The 12,892-nt window shown below is 46.3% G+C and overlaps 1 protein-coding gene across 4 annotated transcripts in view; it reads right to left on the bottom strand.

Annotated features, from left to right (window-relative positions):
- Nucleotides 1-5,247: 5,247 nt before the first annotated feature.
- The window catches only part of LOC109911386 (leucine-rich repeat-containing protein 14), a 13,934-nt gene continuing 6,289 nt past the window's right edge, over nt 5,248-12,892 (bottom strand). For all 4 annotated transcript variants that reach the window (XM_048611972.1, XM_048611977.1, XM_048611968.1 and 1 more), the window contains 2 exons: nt 7,345-7,986; nt 5,248-5,892 (listed from right to left, as the gene is read on the bottom strand). In XM_048611972.1, the coding sequence (XP_048467929.1) occupies nt 5,319-5,892; nt 7,345-7,986 (1,216 nt within the window). In that variant the 3' untranslated portion in view covers nt 5,248-5,318. The remainder of the gene's footprint in view (nt 5,893-7,344; nt 7,987-12,892) is intronic.

The raw sequence follows: 12,892 nt of genomic DNA, 5'->3' as shown, positions 1-12,892 counted from the left end.
ATCCAGCTCTACATCCTGTTATCTCAGATTCTCCAGCATCTGCAGTTCCTACTATCTTTGTACAATGGATATCTGTGCAGCGCTCATCCGTCTCTGGATGGCCAGGTTAGAACCCATCAGTTCTGTACCTCCTTGCAGCCCCTAGGCTGCCAGTACCAGAAGGATCACAGTGTCCCCAGCCTCTGGGCTCCAAGGGTTCCCCACAGTGCTCCCACCTCACCAGGAACCCTCCCAAGTCCCAAACCACGGGCAGTCTGACCATGGGGTCTCTCAACATCTGGGCCCTCTTCCTGGCCTGTTTGTCCCTTTTTACGTTGGCCTCGTTTGTGTGGTGCTTCTCTTCCAGCATCTACCAGCTTGTACTATTGAATGTTTGCCAAGACAATTTTACTGAGTAAACCGTCAGGCTGAGAGATAGCAAGAACTGCAGATGCTGGAGTCAGAGATAACACAGTGTGGAGCTGGAGGAACACAACAGGCCAGGCAGCATCAGAGGAACAGGAAAGTCGATGCTTCGGGTCAGGAGCCTTCAGAAATGGGGAGGAGGAAGAAAGCTCAAATAAATAGAGGAGGGGTGAGGCTGGGGGAAGATAGGTGCGATGGTGATGGGTGAGTGCAGGTAGGCAGTGGTGGGGATTGGTCAGATAGGTGGGTCGAGCAGATAGGTGGGTCGAGCAGATAGGTGGGTCGAGCAGATAGGTGGGTCGAGCAGATAGGTGGGTCGAGCAGATAGGTGGGTCGAGCAGATAGGTGGGTCGAGTCAGATGAAGGAGGTGGAGATGACAGGGAGGGTTGGTCAGGGGTGGGGAGATTTTGAAACTGGTAAAGTCCATTGAGACCATTGGGCTGTAGGCTCCCAAGGTGGAATATGAGGTGCTGTTCCTCCAGTTTTCGGGTGACATCATTATGACACTGGAGGAGGCCCAGGATAAACATGTCACCCAGGGAGTGGGAGGGGGAGTTGAAGTGGTTCGTGACTGGGAGGTGTTGTCATTTGTCATGAACAGAGCACAGGCACTCTACAAAGCAGTCTCCGAGCGTCCACTTGGTCTCCCCGATTTGTAGAGGAGGCCACATCGGGAGCAGCGAATGCAATAGACCACATTGGCAGATGTGCATGTGAAGGTTTTCTTTGGGCCTGGGATGGAGGTGAGGGGCAGGTGTAGCACTTCCTGCAGTTGCAGGCAAAGGTGCCGGGGTGGTGGGGAGTGTGGAGTAGTCCCTCCAGAAGGCATGTAAGGGTGGAGAGGGAAATATATCCTTGGTTGTGGGGTCGGATTGTAGGTGGCGGAAGTGGCAGAGAATGTTATGTTGGATACGGAGGTAAGTGGGGTGATATGAGGACAAGGGGGATTCTGTCTTTTATTTTTTTTGGGGGGGGGGTGGGGATGTGAGGGCAGAGGTGCGGGAAATACAAGAGATGCCGTTGAGAGCATTTTTGATCACCGGGGGTGGGGTTTGTGGTTCCTGAAATAGGAAGACATCTGGGATGCTCCGGAGTAGAACGCTCCATCTTGGGAACAGACGGCGGAGGTGGAGGAATTGGGAGTAGGGGATTGCATTCTTGCAGGAAGATGGCTGAGAGGAGGTCTAGTCTAGGTAGCTTATGGGAGTTGGTGCGTTTGAAATAGTCTGTTTCAAGGTGGTCACCAGAGATGGAGGTATCAGAGATGGTCCAGGTGAATTTGAGGTTGGGGTGAAAGGTGTTAATAAAGCTGATGCATTGTTTGAACTCCTCGTGGGACTGCGATACAGTCAACAATGTAGTAGAGGAAGAGGTGGGGGATAGGGCCAGTGTAGCGGCAGAAAAGGGAATGTTCTACATATCCTACAAAGATGCAGGCATAACTTGGGCCCATGCAGGTACCCATAGCCACCCCCTTAGTTTGTAGGAAGTGGGAGGAGTTGAAGGAGAAGTTAAGGGTAAGGACGAGTTCGGTGAAGTGGATAAGGGTGTTGGAGGAGGGGGACTGGTCGGGCCTGTGGGAGAGGAAGAAGTGGGAGAGGAAGAAGCAGAAGGCACTTTATACTTGCATTCCCCATGCAAATAGCTTAAGGGACTGGACATCTATGGTGAAGATGAGGTGTTGAGGACCAGGGAATCACAAGTTTTGGAGGAGGTGGAGGGTGTGGGTGGTGTCACGGACGTAGGTGGGGAGTTCCTGGACTGGGGGGGGGGAAACTGGAGTCGGGTTGGAGGCTGTGGTGATGAGGTTATGAATGGTTTGGGAGACTAGGGGTGGGATCATAATCGAGGGGGACAGTAGGAGGTGGCGTCAGAGTTGGTGGCTGGCCTCCCTTGTCCTCTGCTTGTACAGTGAGGTTAGGGTTGCAGCAGAAGGCTGCACGTTCTGTGGTGGAGCGGTTGAGGCGATTTATGTCTTGACGGCAGTTGGAGATGAAGAGGTCGAGGGAGGGTAGGAGGCCTTAGGGTGGTGTCCAGGAGGAGGGGGTGTGTTGGAGGTGGGAAAAGGTGTCTGTATAGGGTGGCTTAGACTCGCGGTTAAAGAAATAGGCACAGAGACGGTGGAAAAAGTATTCGATGTCGAGGTGTGAGCAGTATTCATTGATGTGTGGGTGGAGGCAAATGAAAGTGAGTCCTTTACTGAGGACTGACCATTCGTCTTCATGAGGGGAAGTCTGGGGCAATGGTGTAGAGCTGGTGGCTGGGTTGGAGCTGGGTGTGGCAGCGGAGTTAGTGTCAGAGGAAGTGACATTGTCCTTGATGTTGGAGACAGACGCAGTGTCTGCGCTGTGCGTGGTGGCAGCAGGGGAATGGCCTGCGGTACCAGAAGTCCCGTGACCGGTGTCAGCGGATGTGACGAGTTCAGTGATGTCAGTGGGTGATGCAATGGTGACCATATGGTCAGTGGTGCCAGGCACATTGAGGGGGGGAGGGGGAGGTCAGGCTATGACTCTAGTAGCTGCAGTTCTTGCAATTGACCAGAAGACAGGAGGTTAGCTAAGGTGAAAAGAAAAAGCCAGGGAACTATAGACCAGTGAGCCTGACCTCAGTGGTGGGCAAGTTGTTGGAGGAATCCTGAAGGATAAGATTTACATGTATTTGGAAAGGCAAGGACTGATTAGGGATAATCAACATGGCTTTGTGCATGGGAAATCTTGATTTGAGTTTTCTGAAATAGTAACAAAGAGGACTAATAAGGGCAGAGCAGTGGATGTGATCTATAGCAAGGTTCCTCCTATTACACTGGCGAGCTGTTAGGTCACCTGGAATACAGAGAACTAGCCATGTGGATACAGAACTGGCTCGGAGGTAGAAGACAGAGTGGTTGTGAAGGGTTGCTTTTCAGACTGGAGGCCTGTGACCAGCGGTGTGCCACAGAATCGGTGCTGGGTCCACTGCTTTTCCTCATTTATATAAATGATTTGGAGGGATGGGGGGGGTTAGTATGTTTGCAGATGACACCAAAGTTGGAGATGCAATGGACAGTGAAGGAGGTTATATTAGAGTACAACAGAATCTTGATCAAATGGGCCAAGGACTGGCAGATGGAGTTTAAATTTAGATAAATGTCAGGTGCTGCATTTTGGAAAGGCAAATCAGGGTAGGACTTATACACTTGATGGTATGGTCGTGGGGAGTGTTGCTGAACAAACAGAGTGCAAGTTCAATATTCCTTGAAAGTTGAGTCACAAGTAGACAAAGAAGGGTCCTGACCTTAAACCATTGTGTTGACTGTGACTCCAGCATCTGCAGTTCTTACTGTTGCTGAAGAGGCTGGGGTAACCTTCTCAAGGTTCACAAAATCATAAGGGACACGGAGAGGAGTCAGAGGATGAGGAATCCAAAAGTGGAGGGTTTAAGTTGCAAGGGGAAAAGATTTAAAAGGAGCCTAGGGGGGCAACCTTTTTCACACAGAGGGTGGTGCATGTATGAACAAGCTGCCAGAGGTGGTGGTGGAGGCGGAGGCTGGTACAATTACAACATTTAAAAGGCATCTGGATGGGTATATGAATAGGAAGGGTTTAGAGGGATATGGGAACATTACCTTTGGGAATGGCACTAAATGCTGGTCTTGTCAGCAATGTTTACATCTTACTATAGAAACATTCTCTACATATCCTATTTGTGGGCACCTATGAAATTTGCATTGAACCATTCACGGGGCAGTGATGTAAACTAAGGTTTTCTCCCATAAATCCACACTCTATTGCTCATTGGTGATGATCAGGATTCCCTGTGAGCTTCAAGGGAGCAAAGACGTGCACCATTCAGGAATGCACTGCGCAGAGACCGAACAGGCCACGCAGAGACAAACCTAATGCACAGCATTCGAGGTCCAGAGGTAGGGTCGTTACTACTGTGCAAGAAGACCCCCTCAGAGAAATAGCATCTAGGTCTGAACTCAGTACAGCTAGATGGAAGTCCCAGAGTTATTGACCAAGTTACAAGCCATGTGTGAAGTTCCTCAGCATTGCAGCATCTCCTTTCATGGAAATCAGAATTTGCACCAAGTTAGTCACTGTGTTGTATTATTATGCCTGGGCCATCACTCAGATTAAGCAACACCAATCTTCTAAACTCCACACACAGTCTGCAGAAGGGTGAAGGGTTCATGGTTCAATGAATGGTGTAAATAAACAGCATGGTGAACTGATTTGGGAGCACAATAAACTTATTTTCCGAACATTTACAAAAGAAACAGCAACCTCTGGTACGCTTCTCTCTACATTTACAACGGACAAATTGGTTTCTAAGTACTGGTGCAACAGGATGAGGGTACCAGAGTTCTAGAGACCCGGATTTTTTATCACTGCCACATCCACTCAAAAGCTGGAGCTGAACAAGGGTGAGGCTTGCTCTTTATAGTGGCAGGCACCATCACTCAAATCAACCTGATGAACATTTGATCAATTCATGCCTCAGAAATCTCATTAAACATGGCCTTTCCCTTCCCCAATCCACAAAGCAGCCTCTCAAGTCTCCCTCCCAGGCCTCAACACACCCACTTAACAAGCACCTTCTATTTTGAGGCAGGGTTGCCTTGCAGACATGAGGAGGGGAGACAGAAACTGAACTGGTTGCATTGTGCAGCCTGTGTGTACTGCTTGGGCAGGAGAAGACAAAGAAAATGGTTCACCTCATTCCTTCCTTAGAAAAAACAAGTTAACGAAATGAAGTTTATTACATCTGTACTGATGCTTTTAAACTATAAATAAAGATTTAGGTACGTATATAAAAATCTCACTTAACTGCAAATATATAAAACCAATTCATATAAATTGTATCTGTCTCAAACGCATTTAATACAAGCTGCTCCTGTTGTTTTTAAAAGAAAAAATGAAGGGCGTTTGCTTCAGTACAACTGCAACACATCGAATGAGAAGTCATTGTATAACTCAACTGTTGTAAGAATATCTGTTCTCACTGCCTTCAACCGTATCTCGTGCAGTTCTGCATCAACCCGACTTAGCTTCTCTTGATCGATACTGTAGTCAATAAGGTCATACGTAGATGGGGGCCAGGGCAGTCCTTCTTCATAGCAGTCGACTGGGATAGGGTGCACGACAACTTTAAGGACTGGTAGGTGCACTGCAGTGTTAAGTAAGGCCTTGAGACCCTGGCTGGAAATAGGGTTACAGAAACAGCTGAAATACTGTAGCTGAGAACATAGTCCGAGGGCAGGCAGGAAGGCGGTGAGCTGTCTGTCCATCACCCTGCATTCCATGATGTCCAGGTAGACCAGCGAGGTGGAAGAGTGCTGCAGAATCTGGCAGAAAGGGCCCAGCAGGACATCAGAGAGGTTATTACCACTCAGATCCAGCTTCTTCAGGTACGGGGCATGATGGCTGTTGGCCAGGTAGGTTGCGTCCATTGGTAGCAGGTAGCAGTAAGCAAGTTCCAGGCTTTCCAGGGATTGCTGCAAGACACTGTTTGAAACAAATCCATTAGACACAACACAAGCAGTGACAGAAAACACTAAAAAAAAATCAAATCAGTGACTGTAATTAACTGGTTAGAGGCCCTCTAGAACTGAAGGATTTTTATATGGGATTGGCAATATCTTTGAGACAGACAAAATCTTGCAGCCTTTTAACTGCATCTCAACATTTAGATGATCAGATTTTGTGCTAGAACTGATTGAGAAACAGCTCCTTGACAGTAAACCAGTGTTGAATTAAAGAAGTCAACAGCAGTCTCAATGGCATCTGCAGTCAATAACAACCTGATTCTCACTGCATCCAACATCTCGAGAGTGTAATTAATAGTAAATATTTCCAAATTGACCCCAATCAATTAATAGTATGTAAACAGGGATTTCCAAACAACAAGGGCCACAAACCCCGACAGCATTACACAGAATTTCTCTAATACTACCTCTTTGCAAGAAGCAGCAAACATGTACATAGACCTTGGTGTGAGGGATACTTCAACTTTTGAAGTGAACTTAGCACTGTTACAAAGTGAAACAGTGACCAAACCTCCCACAAACAGAAATGAGTCAAATGACCAGTGAAACTATGTTGTCTCCTGTTTATGCAAAATCTGATCATTCTAAATGTTGAGATAGAGTTAAAAGACTTGCACTCCTACAGAAAAGAAGAGTCTTGGCCCGAAACGTCAGCCTTCCTGCTCCTTTGATGCTGCTTGGCCTGCTGTGTTCATCCAGCTCTACACCTTGTTATCTCAGATTCTCCAGCATCTGCAGTTCCTACTATCTCTGCACTCCTACAGCACCTTTTTTGGCTTTCATTTTACAGCTAATGCTGCGCTTCTGAAATTTAGTCACTGTGTGTAGAAAATGGGGCAACAAATCTGCACACCTGTAATCCTTCGTTGTGGAATACATATTTGCCAAGAGTCCCCAAGAATCCACTTGAGGGCCCCCTCATCTAAAAGATGGTACCTGAGAGTGCACAGTGAGTGCCAACTAGATTCGGTGCTTCGGTTTATGGAGTAGGATTGAATTCCCAATTTCCTGAGGGGAGTGCTGCCTACTGAGCCTGGTTAGCTCAGTGGGATGGCTGCTTTGTGATGCAGAGTGATGCCAACAGAATGGGTTCAGTTCCCACACCAGCTGGGGGTTACCATGAAGGAGTTTTGTGATGGGCTCTCTAATCCGCAATTCTTGTGGACCCCATGGCAAAAGTGTTCCTTCAAACATGATTCCAGAATAAGAACAATGGAACGGTACCTGCTAAGGTACAGCTCACAGGGAAGGTATACACCAGCTGTAGTTGAGAAGACCAGGAGGTGCTCAGTTGGACAGCCACCAACCTCTACTTCTGAACTATCCCTTGCCTTTGACATTTCAAATCGTGCCAAAGGTGGCTGGGATTTCATGTCTTGAGTTAGAGCAAGAGGCAGGTCTGACCACTTACTTCAGCAGCTCACGGATGCGTCCAGATAGTCTGGAGGATGCCAGGTTCAGCTCCCTCACATTAGGCAGCTGGCTGAACATCGACACCAAGCTCTGGAAGGACTCTTCCATCTCGGGAGTCATGTGCCTCACGTCAATATTACTGTAGGGAAGTTTGAGGCTGCTCAGATTGGCAAACAAGGGGAAGTAAGGAAACAGCGTACTGAGCCCGCTGAGACCGAGGTTATTGTAACGCAACTCAATCTTCCGGAGAACCACTGGGTCCAAGAGCTCCAGGATACCAATGGTCTTTTTTGCAGACAACTCCTCTGCTCGAAGGTCCCGGCATTTCAAACACAGCGGAGAGGACTTGCCAATTTGCAGCGCGTCCTTTACTGTTGTGTAGGAGTTACTGGTGATGAAGAGATTGGCGTGAAACTCTACACACAGCTGGTTTTCACAATTTGCATCCAATGCAGTACCACTTCTGCTCTTCCTCCTTTTAGATGAACTGTACTCGTCCCTCCTGCTGGTCCGGGATACATCAATGCAAGCTTTGGCCAAGGCCACAGTTCGGGACCACTGGCCAATGGTATCTGCATCTTGCCTGTCTCCATCGTCTTGGAGTCCTGTGAGATCCACAACACGGAGCAATCGGTGTTTCCTGTGAACAATGGAATCACCATTCAGAATGTCAAACATAGTTTAAAGTTTTGGCAAAGATCTGTAGCTCGGGTTGTGGGTGAGGTTGTTGCCTTGCTCGCCGAGCTGGCTTCTTCTCTTTCAGATGTTTCATCACCGTGCTAGGTGACATCAGCAGTGGAGCGTCTGACGAAGCGATGTTATTCTACTCCACTTGGAATTTATACTGTCCAGTCTGTTATGGTTTGTATATGGGGTCCAATTCTATATGTTTGTTGATTGCATTAGAATCATAGAATCCCTACAGTGTGGAAACAGGCCCTTCGGCCCAACAAATCCATACCGACTCTCAGGGCATCCCACCCAGACACATTACCCTATAACCCACCTAATCTACACATCCCTGAACACTATGGGCAATTTAGCATGGCCAATCCACCTAGCCTACACATCTTTGGACTGTGGGAGGAAACCGGAGCACCCGGAGGAAACCTACGCAGACATGGGGAGAACGTGCAAACTCCACACAGACAGTCGCCCGGGGTGGGGGGGGGGGGGGGGGGTGTAATCAAACCCGGGTCCCAGGTGCTGAGGCAGCAGTGTTAACCACTGAGCCACCGTGCCGCCCACTCACGACCCCTGGTTACAGGCGGAGAACCATGCTTCTAGGAATTCCCATGCATGTCTATGTTTGGCTTGGGCTACTGTGGTTACCTTGTCCCAGTAAAATTGATGGCCTTCATTGTCCGAGTGTACTGATATTAAAGACCTAAGGATCAAAGATCCCATTCCCACAACATGCAGAACCAATGTGGTTTACAAAATACCATGTAACAACTGCCACAGACATTACATCGGACAGACAGGAATGAAACTAGCCATCGGAATACATGAACATCAGCTAGCAGCAAAACGGCACGACAAACTCTCCTTAATATTGGTATGGTCAGACAATGAAGGCCATCAGTTTAACTGGGACAAGGTAACCACAGTAGCCCAAACCAAACATAGACACGCTCAGGAATTCCTGGAGGCATGGTTCTCTACCCGTATCGCAATCAACAAACATATAGAATTGGATTCCATATACAAACCCATACAGATCAAAACAGGAAATGACACTACTCATCATAATGGACCAGACAGTATAAATTCCAAGCAGAGCAGAACATCACTTCATCTGAGGCTCCACAGAGCCTCCACAAGCTCCATGCCTAGCATGGTGACGAAACGTCTGAACGAAAACAAACCAGCTCAGTGATTAAGTCAACAACGTCAAACAGTCTCAACACAACGACTCAACTACATAATTAGGCAAATACATCATCCAGAACGAACAAAAATACCTATTACAACATTCCACAGCTTTTAAGATTGGACAGACTGGAGCTCCCTTCTCTCAAAGAGATGGCTGAGGGGTTTCGTGATATAAATCTTTAACAAGATATTCCCATCTATGGGGAGACCACAACATCAGGTGAAAAAATTTAGTCAGGTAGTTAATAATCACTCCAATTCAGGAAAAACTGTTTTACCCTGAAAATGCTGAGAATGTTGAATTGGATGAATAACTTAAAACACATTTAAGGGGAAGCTAGATCTATCTTGACAAAGGAACAAAAGCCTGTTCTGTGAGGGTGAGATGAAGTGTAATGAGAAAAGGCTCCAATGGCTGAACACTCTGTTTCAGCAAATTCAAAGCAATTTCTTTTACAAATTACAGTCTCTAGCTGTGAGTGTAAGCTAGAATCGGTTACTCTGCCAGTGATAGTCTTTCTTAAACATTATGTGGAGGAGGTGCCGGTGTTGGACTGGGGGAGACAAAGTCAGAAGTCACACAACACCAGGTTATAGTCCAACAGTTTTTTTTAAAACCACAAACTTTTGTCAGCACTCCAAAAGCTGGAGATTTCAAATAAACCTGTTGGACTATGACCTGGTGTCATACAACTTCTGTCCTTAAACACAAGATGTGCTGCAGAGGACAGGTCAGACAGATCTGAAGAGTGAATATCAAATTCACTACTAATATTAACCTAGCTTCAGCTCATTCAGAAGGTATTCTCTTCAAACTTGGATCGCACTCAAACAAACCCAGTCCTTAGCTGATCAGGTTAGCAAACAGGTTTCTGAATCGCCAAGATTTAAAAATTAGCAACAATAATTTTGAGTTGAGATCTATGCATGGTGTTTCTCCCTTTCCCCACCATCTCTGCATCTACAATTCCTCCGTATTTGCTCAGGTCCTCCCACCTTGGCATCTTGCGCATTCTCCCACCCCGCTCCATGGGTAGCAGCCACCTACCCCCCCATTTCTTGTTAATCCCCGTCCTAAACTCCACATCCTTAAAAATCCATCATCTTTTTGATAAAGCTTTTGCCGCTCATTGCCTGATAAAATGCTATGTGCAGAGAAGGCGTTATTACCAAATTATACCTGAAAAGTTATGGTTCCAGTTGTGAAAGGTGAAGAATAATTTATGAACTCACTGAGGCAAGGGCGTGAGGTTAGCCAGCTGGGTCAAGATGTGAAGCAGGGATTGCTAGAACTAACGTGAGCATTAGTGCCTCTGTTGCAGAAGAGAGTCAGAGAAGTGAAACTTGGGAGCCAACGTTAAAAGCATCAATGATAAACCTGTCAAATTCTTTTGATAGATGGTGCAAGTATGAGGTTTATCAGATGGAATTGACTTTTCAGGGTACATCTGTTATTAATGTGAGCGTATCCAGTTAGATTTCCAAATCAGACCTCTAAATCCACAAAATAGCTCTTCCACTGTAGTCAGCCAGTGGTTTGGGTAACAGCTCGTAGGTGCTACACTTCACAGGGGATTTTAACAGCCAGCAAGGAGTGGAGATGAGAATCAAGCAGAGACCACATTTATTGCAAGGTCCCATTGTGAAATGGTCATGATGCAATCCAAATTATTGGACACTCTTCTGAATTACAGAGTTCAATGTAGTTATTAGGCAAATCACCCTGTAACTGACCTCGGTTCAGTTGATAATTAGAAAGCTTGTCACGTCCAATGACTGACATCCCTGCCCATAACTGGCACAAAATTCTCCTAAAGTCAGAATGGAGTAAAATATACAGCACACCTTGACATAAACCCTGATGTTTAAACAAGTTAATTTTCCAGAATGGAATTATTGCAATTTAAATCTTGACAGATTTCAGAAGCACTGGAAGTATTAACTAGCAGTTGAATATCAACACTGCACTGGATGTAATTACTACGAACAATTAAAATGCTGGAACACTAGAAAGGATATTAAAAATAGGAACAGGAGGCGGCCATACCCTCCCTCAAATCTTGAACTCATTCTGAAAAGGAGTCATATCAGACTCAAAACGTTAACTGTTTCTCACTCCATAGATGCTGCCAGACCTGCTGATGCTCTCCAGCAGCATGTTTGTTTCTCCTACTGTTCCCTTACAGATTAAAAGGGTCTTCTCAGTCTTGAATATACTTAAAGGCTCAGCCTCGACAGCTCTCTGCAGCAAAAAAAAAATCCCACAGTTTTACTGTCCTGACAAGAAATTCCTCATCTCTCAAAACCCCTTACTCTGACATTATGCCCTCTATGAATTTCAGTAAGATTATCTCTCAATCTTATAACGTCCAGAGAATACAAACCCCTTCTACTCCAATCTCTCCTCACAAGACAACCTCTCATCTCAGTATCAGCCTGGTGGTCCCACCATCGGTGGGGAAACAAAACTGTACGCAGACAACCAGGATTGGTCTCACTGCAGCCCTGTATCATTTCACCAAGATCATCGCACTCTGACTTTCCCAGTCAATGATTTCTCTTGCCAAATGTCCACCACACAAACCCAACTCCAAAAACCTCACCTGATAATCTGCTCCACACAGTCTCCCAGTTTAGAAGTTTAAACCTTCTGTACACATTTCTGCTTCTTAGTTGGGGTCTGTCCCTCCTTCAGCATTAGAGCTCAGCTTCTCTTTACTTATACACTTGCATATCCTTTTAAGCTCTTCACAACCTTCATTTTAAACATTTCCAGTTTCTGTAATGTCGTGATTTCGATCTTCAGCTCCACCCTCCTATTTTTAATGAAGCCCCCAAGGTTCACATCTCTGACTCTCCCCTTTTCTACAACAGTCTAACAGAGGCACTAATGCTCACGTTAGTTCTAGCAATCTCTGCTTCACATCTTCAACCAGCTGGCTAACCTCATGCCTTTGCCTCAGCGAGTTCATAAATTATTCTTCACACTTCACAACTGGAACCACAACTTTTCAGATTTAGGAGGACAAAGAAAATAAACTAAATGGAATAAGTTTAAATGGGCTCCATAGAAGCAAATCTTTGGTGCCAGAACAACTCCGAAAGACAGTGAAAGAGTCAGATGGAGTAACTGGCTTTATAAATTGAGACACAGTTAAAAAAGGAAGTGGCACTAATCTTTTAAAAACACTGGTAAGAAGTCAGCTCGATCTGTGACCAACACTGGGTACCGCGTGTTAGGAAGACCGTGAAAGGTGCAGAAGGGACTTATTTATAGAGACATACAGCACCGGAACAGGCCCTTCAGCCCAACTCGTCCAGACCAACCAGGTTTCCTTAACTGAACTAGTCCCATTTACCTGCATTTGGCCCGTACACCCCTCAACCTTTCCCATTCATGTACTTGTCCGAATGCCTTTTAAATGTTTAATTGTACCCGCCTCTACTACTTCCTCTGGCAGCTTATTCCATTGACACACAACCTCATGTGTGAAAAAGTTGCCCCTTAAAGTCCCCTTTAAATCTTTCCCCTCTCACCTTTAAAGCCATGCCCTCTAGATTTGGGAGATAGTAGGAACTGCAGATGCTGGAGAATCTGAGATAACAAGGTGTAGAGCTGGATGAACACAGCAGGCCAAGCAGCATCAGAGGAGCAGGAAAGCTGACGTTCG

This window comes from Rhincodon typus, chromosome 2 (genome assembly GCF_021869965.1).
Source record: "Rhincodon typus isolate 14 chromosome 2, sRhiTyp1.1, whole genome shotgun sequence".
Taxonomy (NCBI): domain Eukaryota; kingdom Metazoa; phylum Chordata; class Chondrichthyes; order Orectolobiformes; family Rhincodontidae; genus Rhincodon; species Rhincodon typus.
This window is presented reverse-complemented; position numbering and strand designations above follow the sequence as displayed.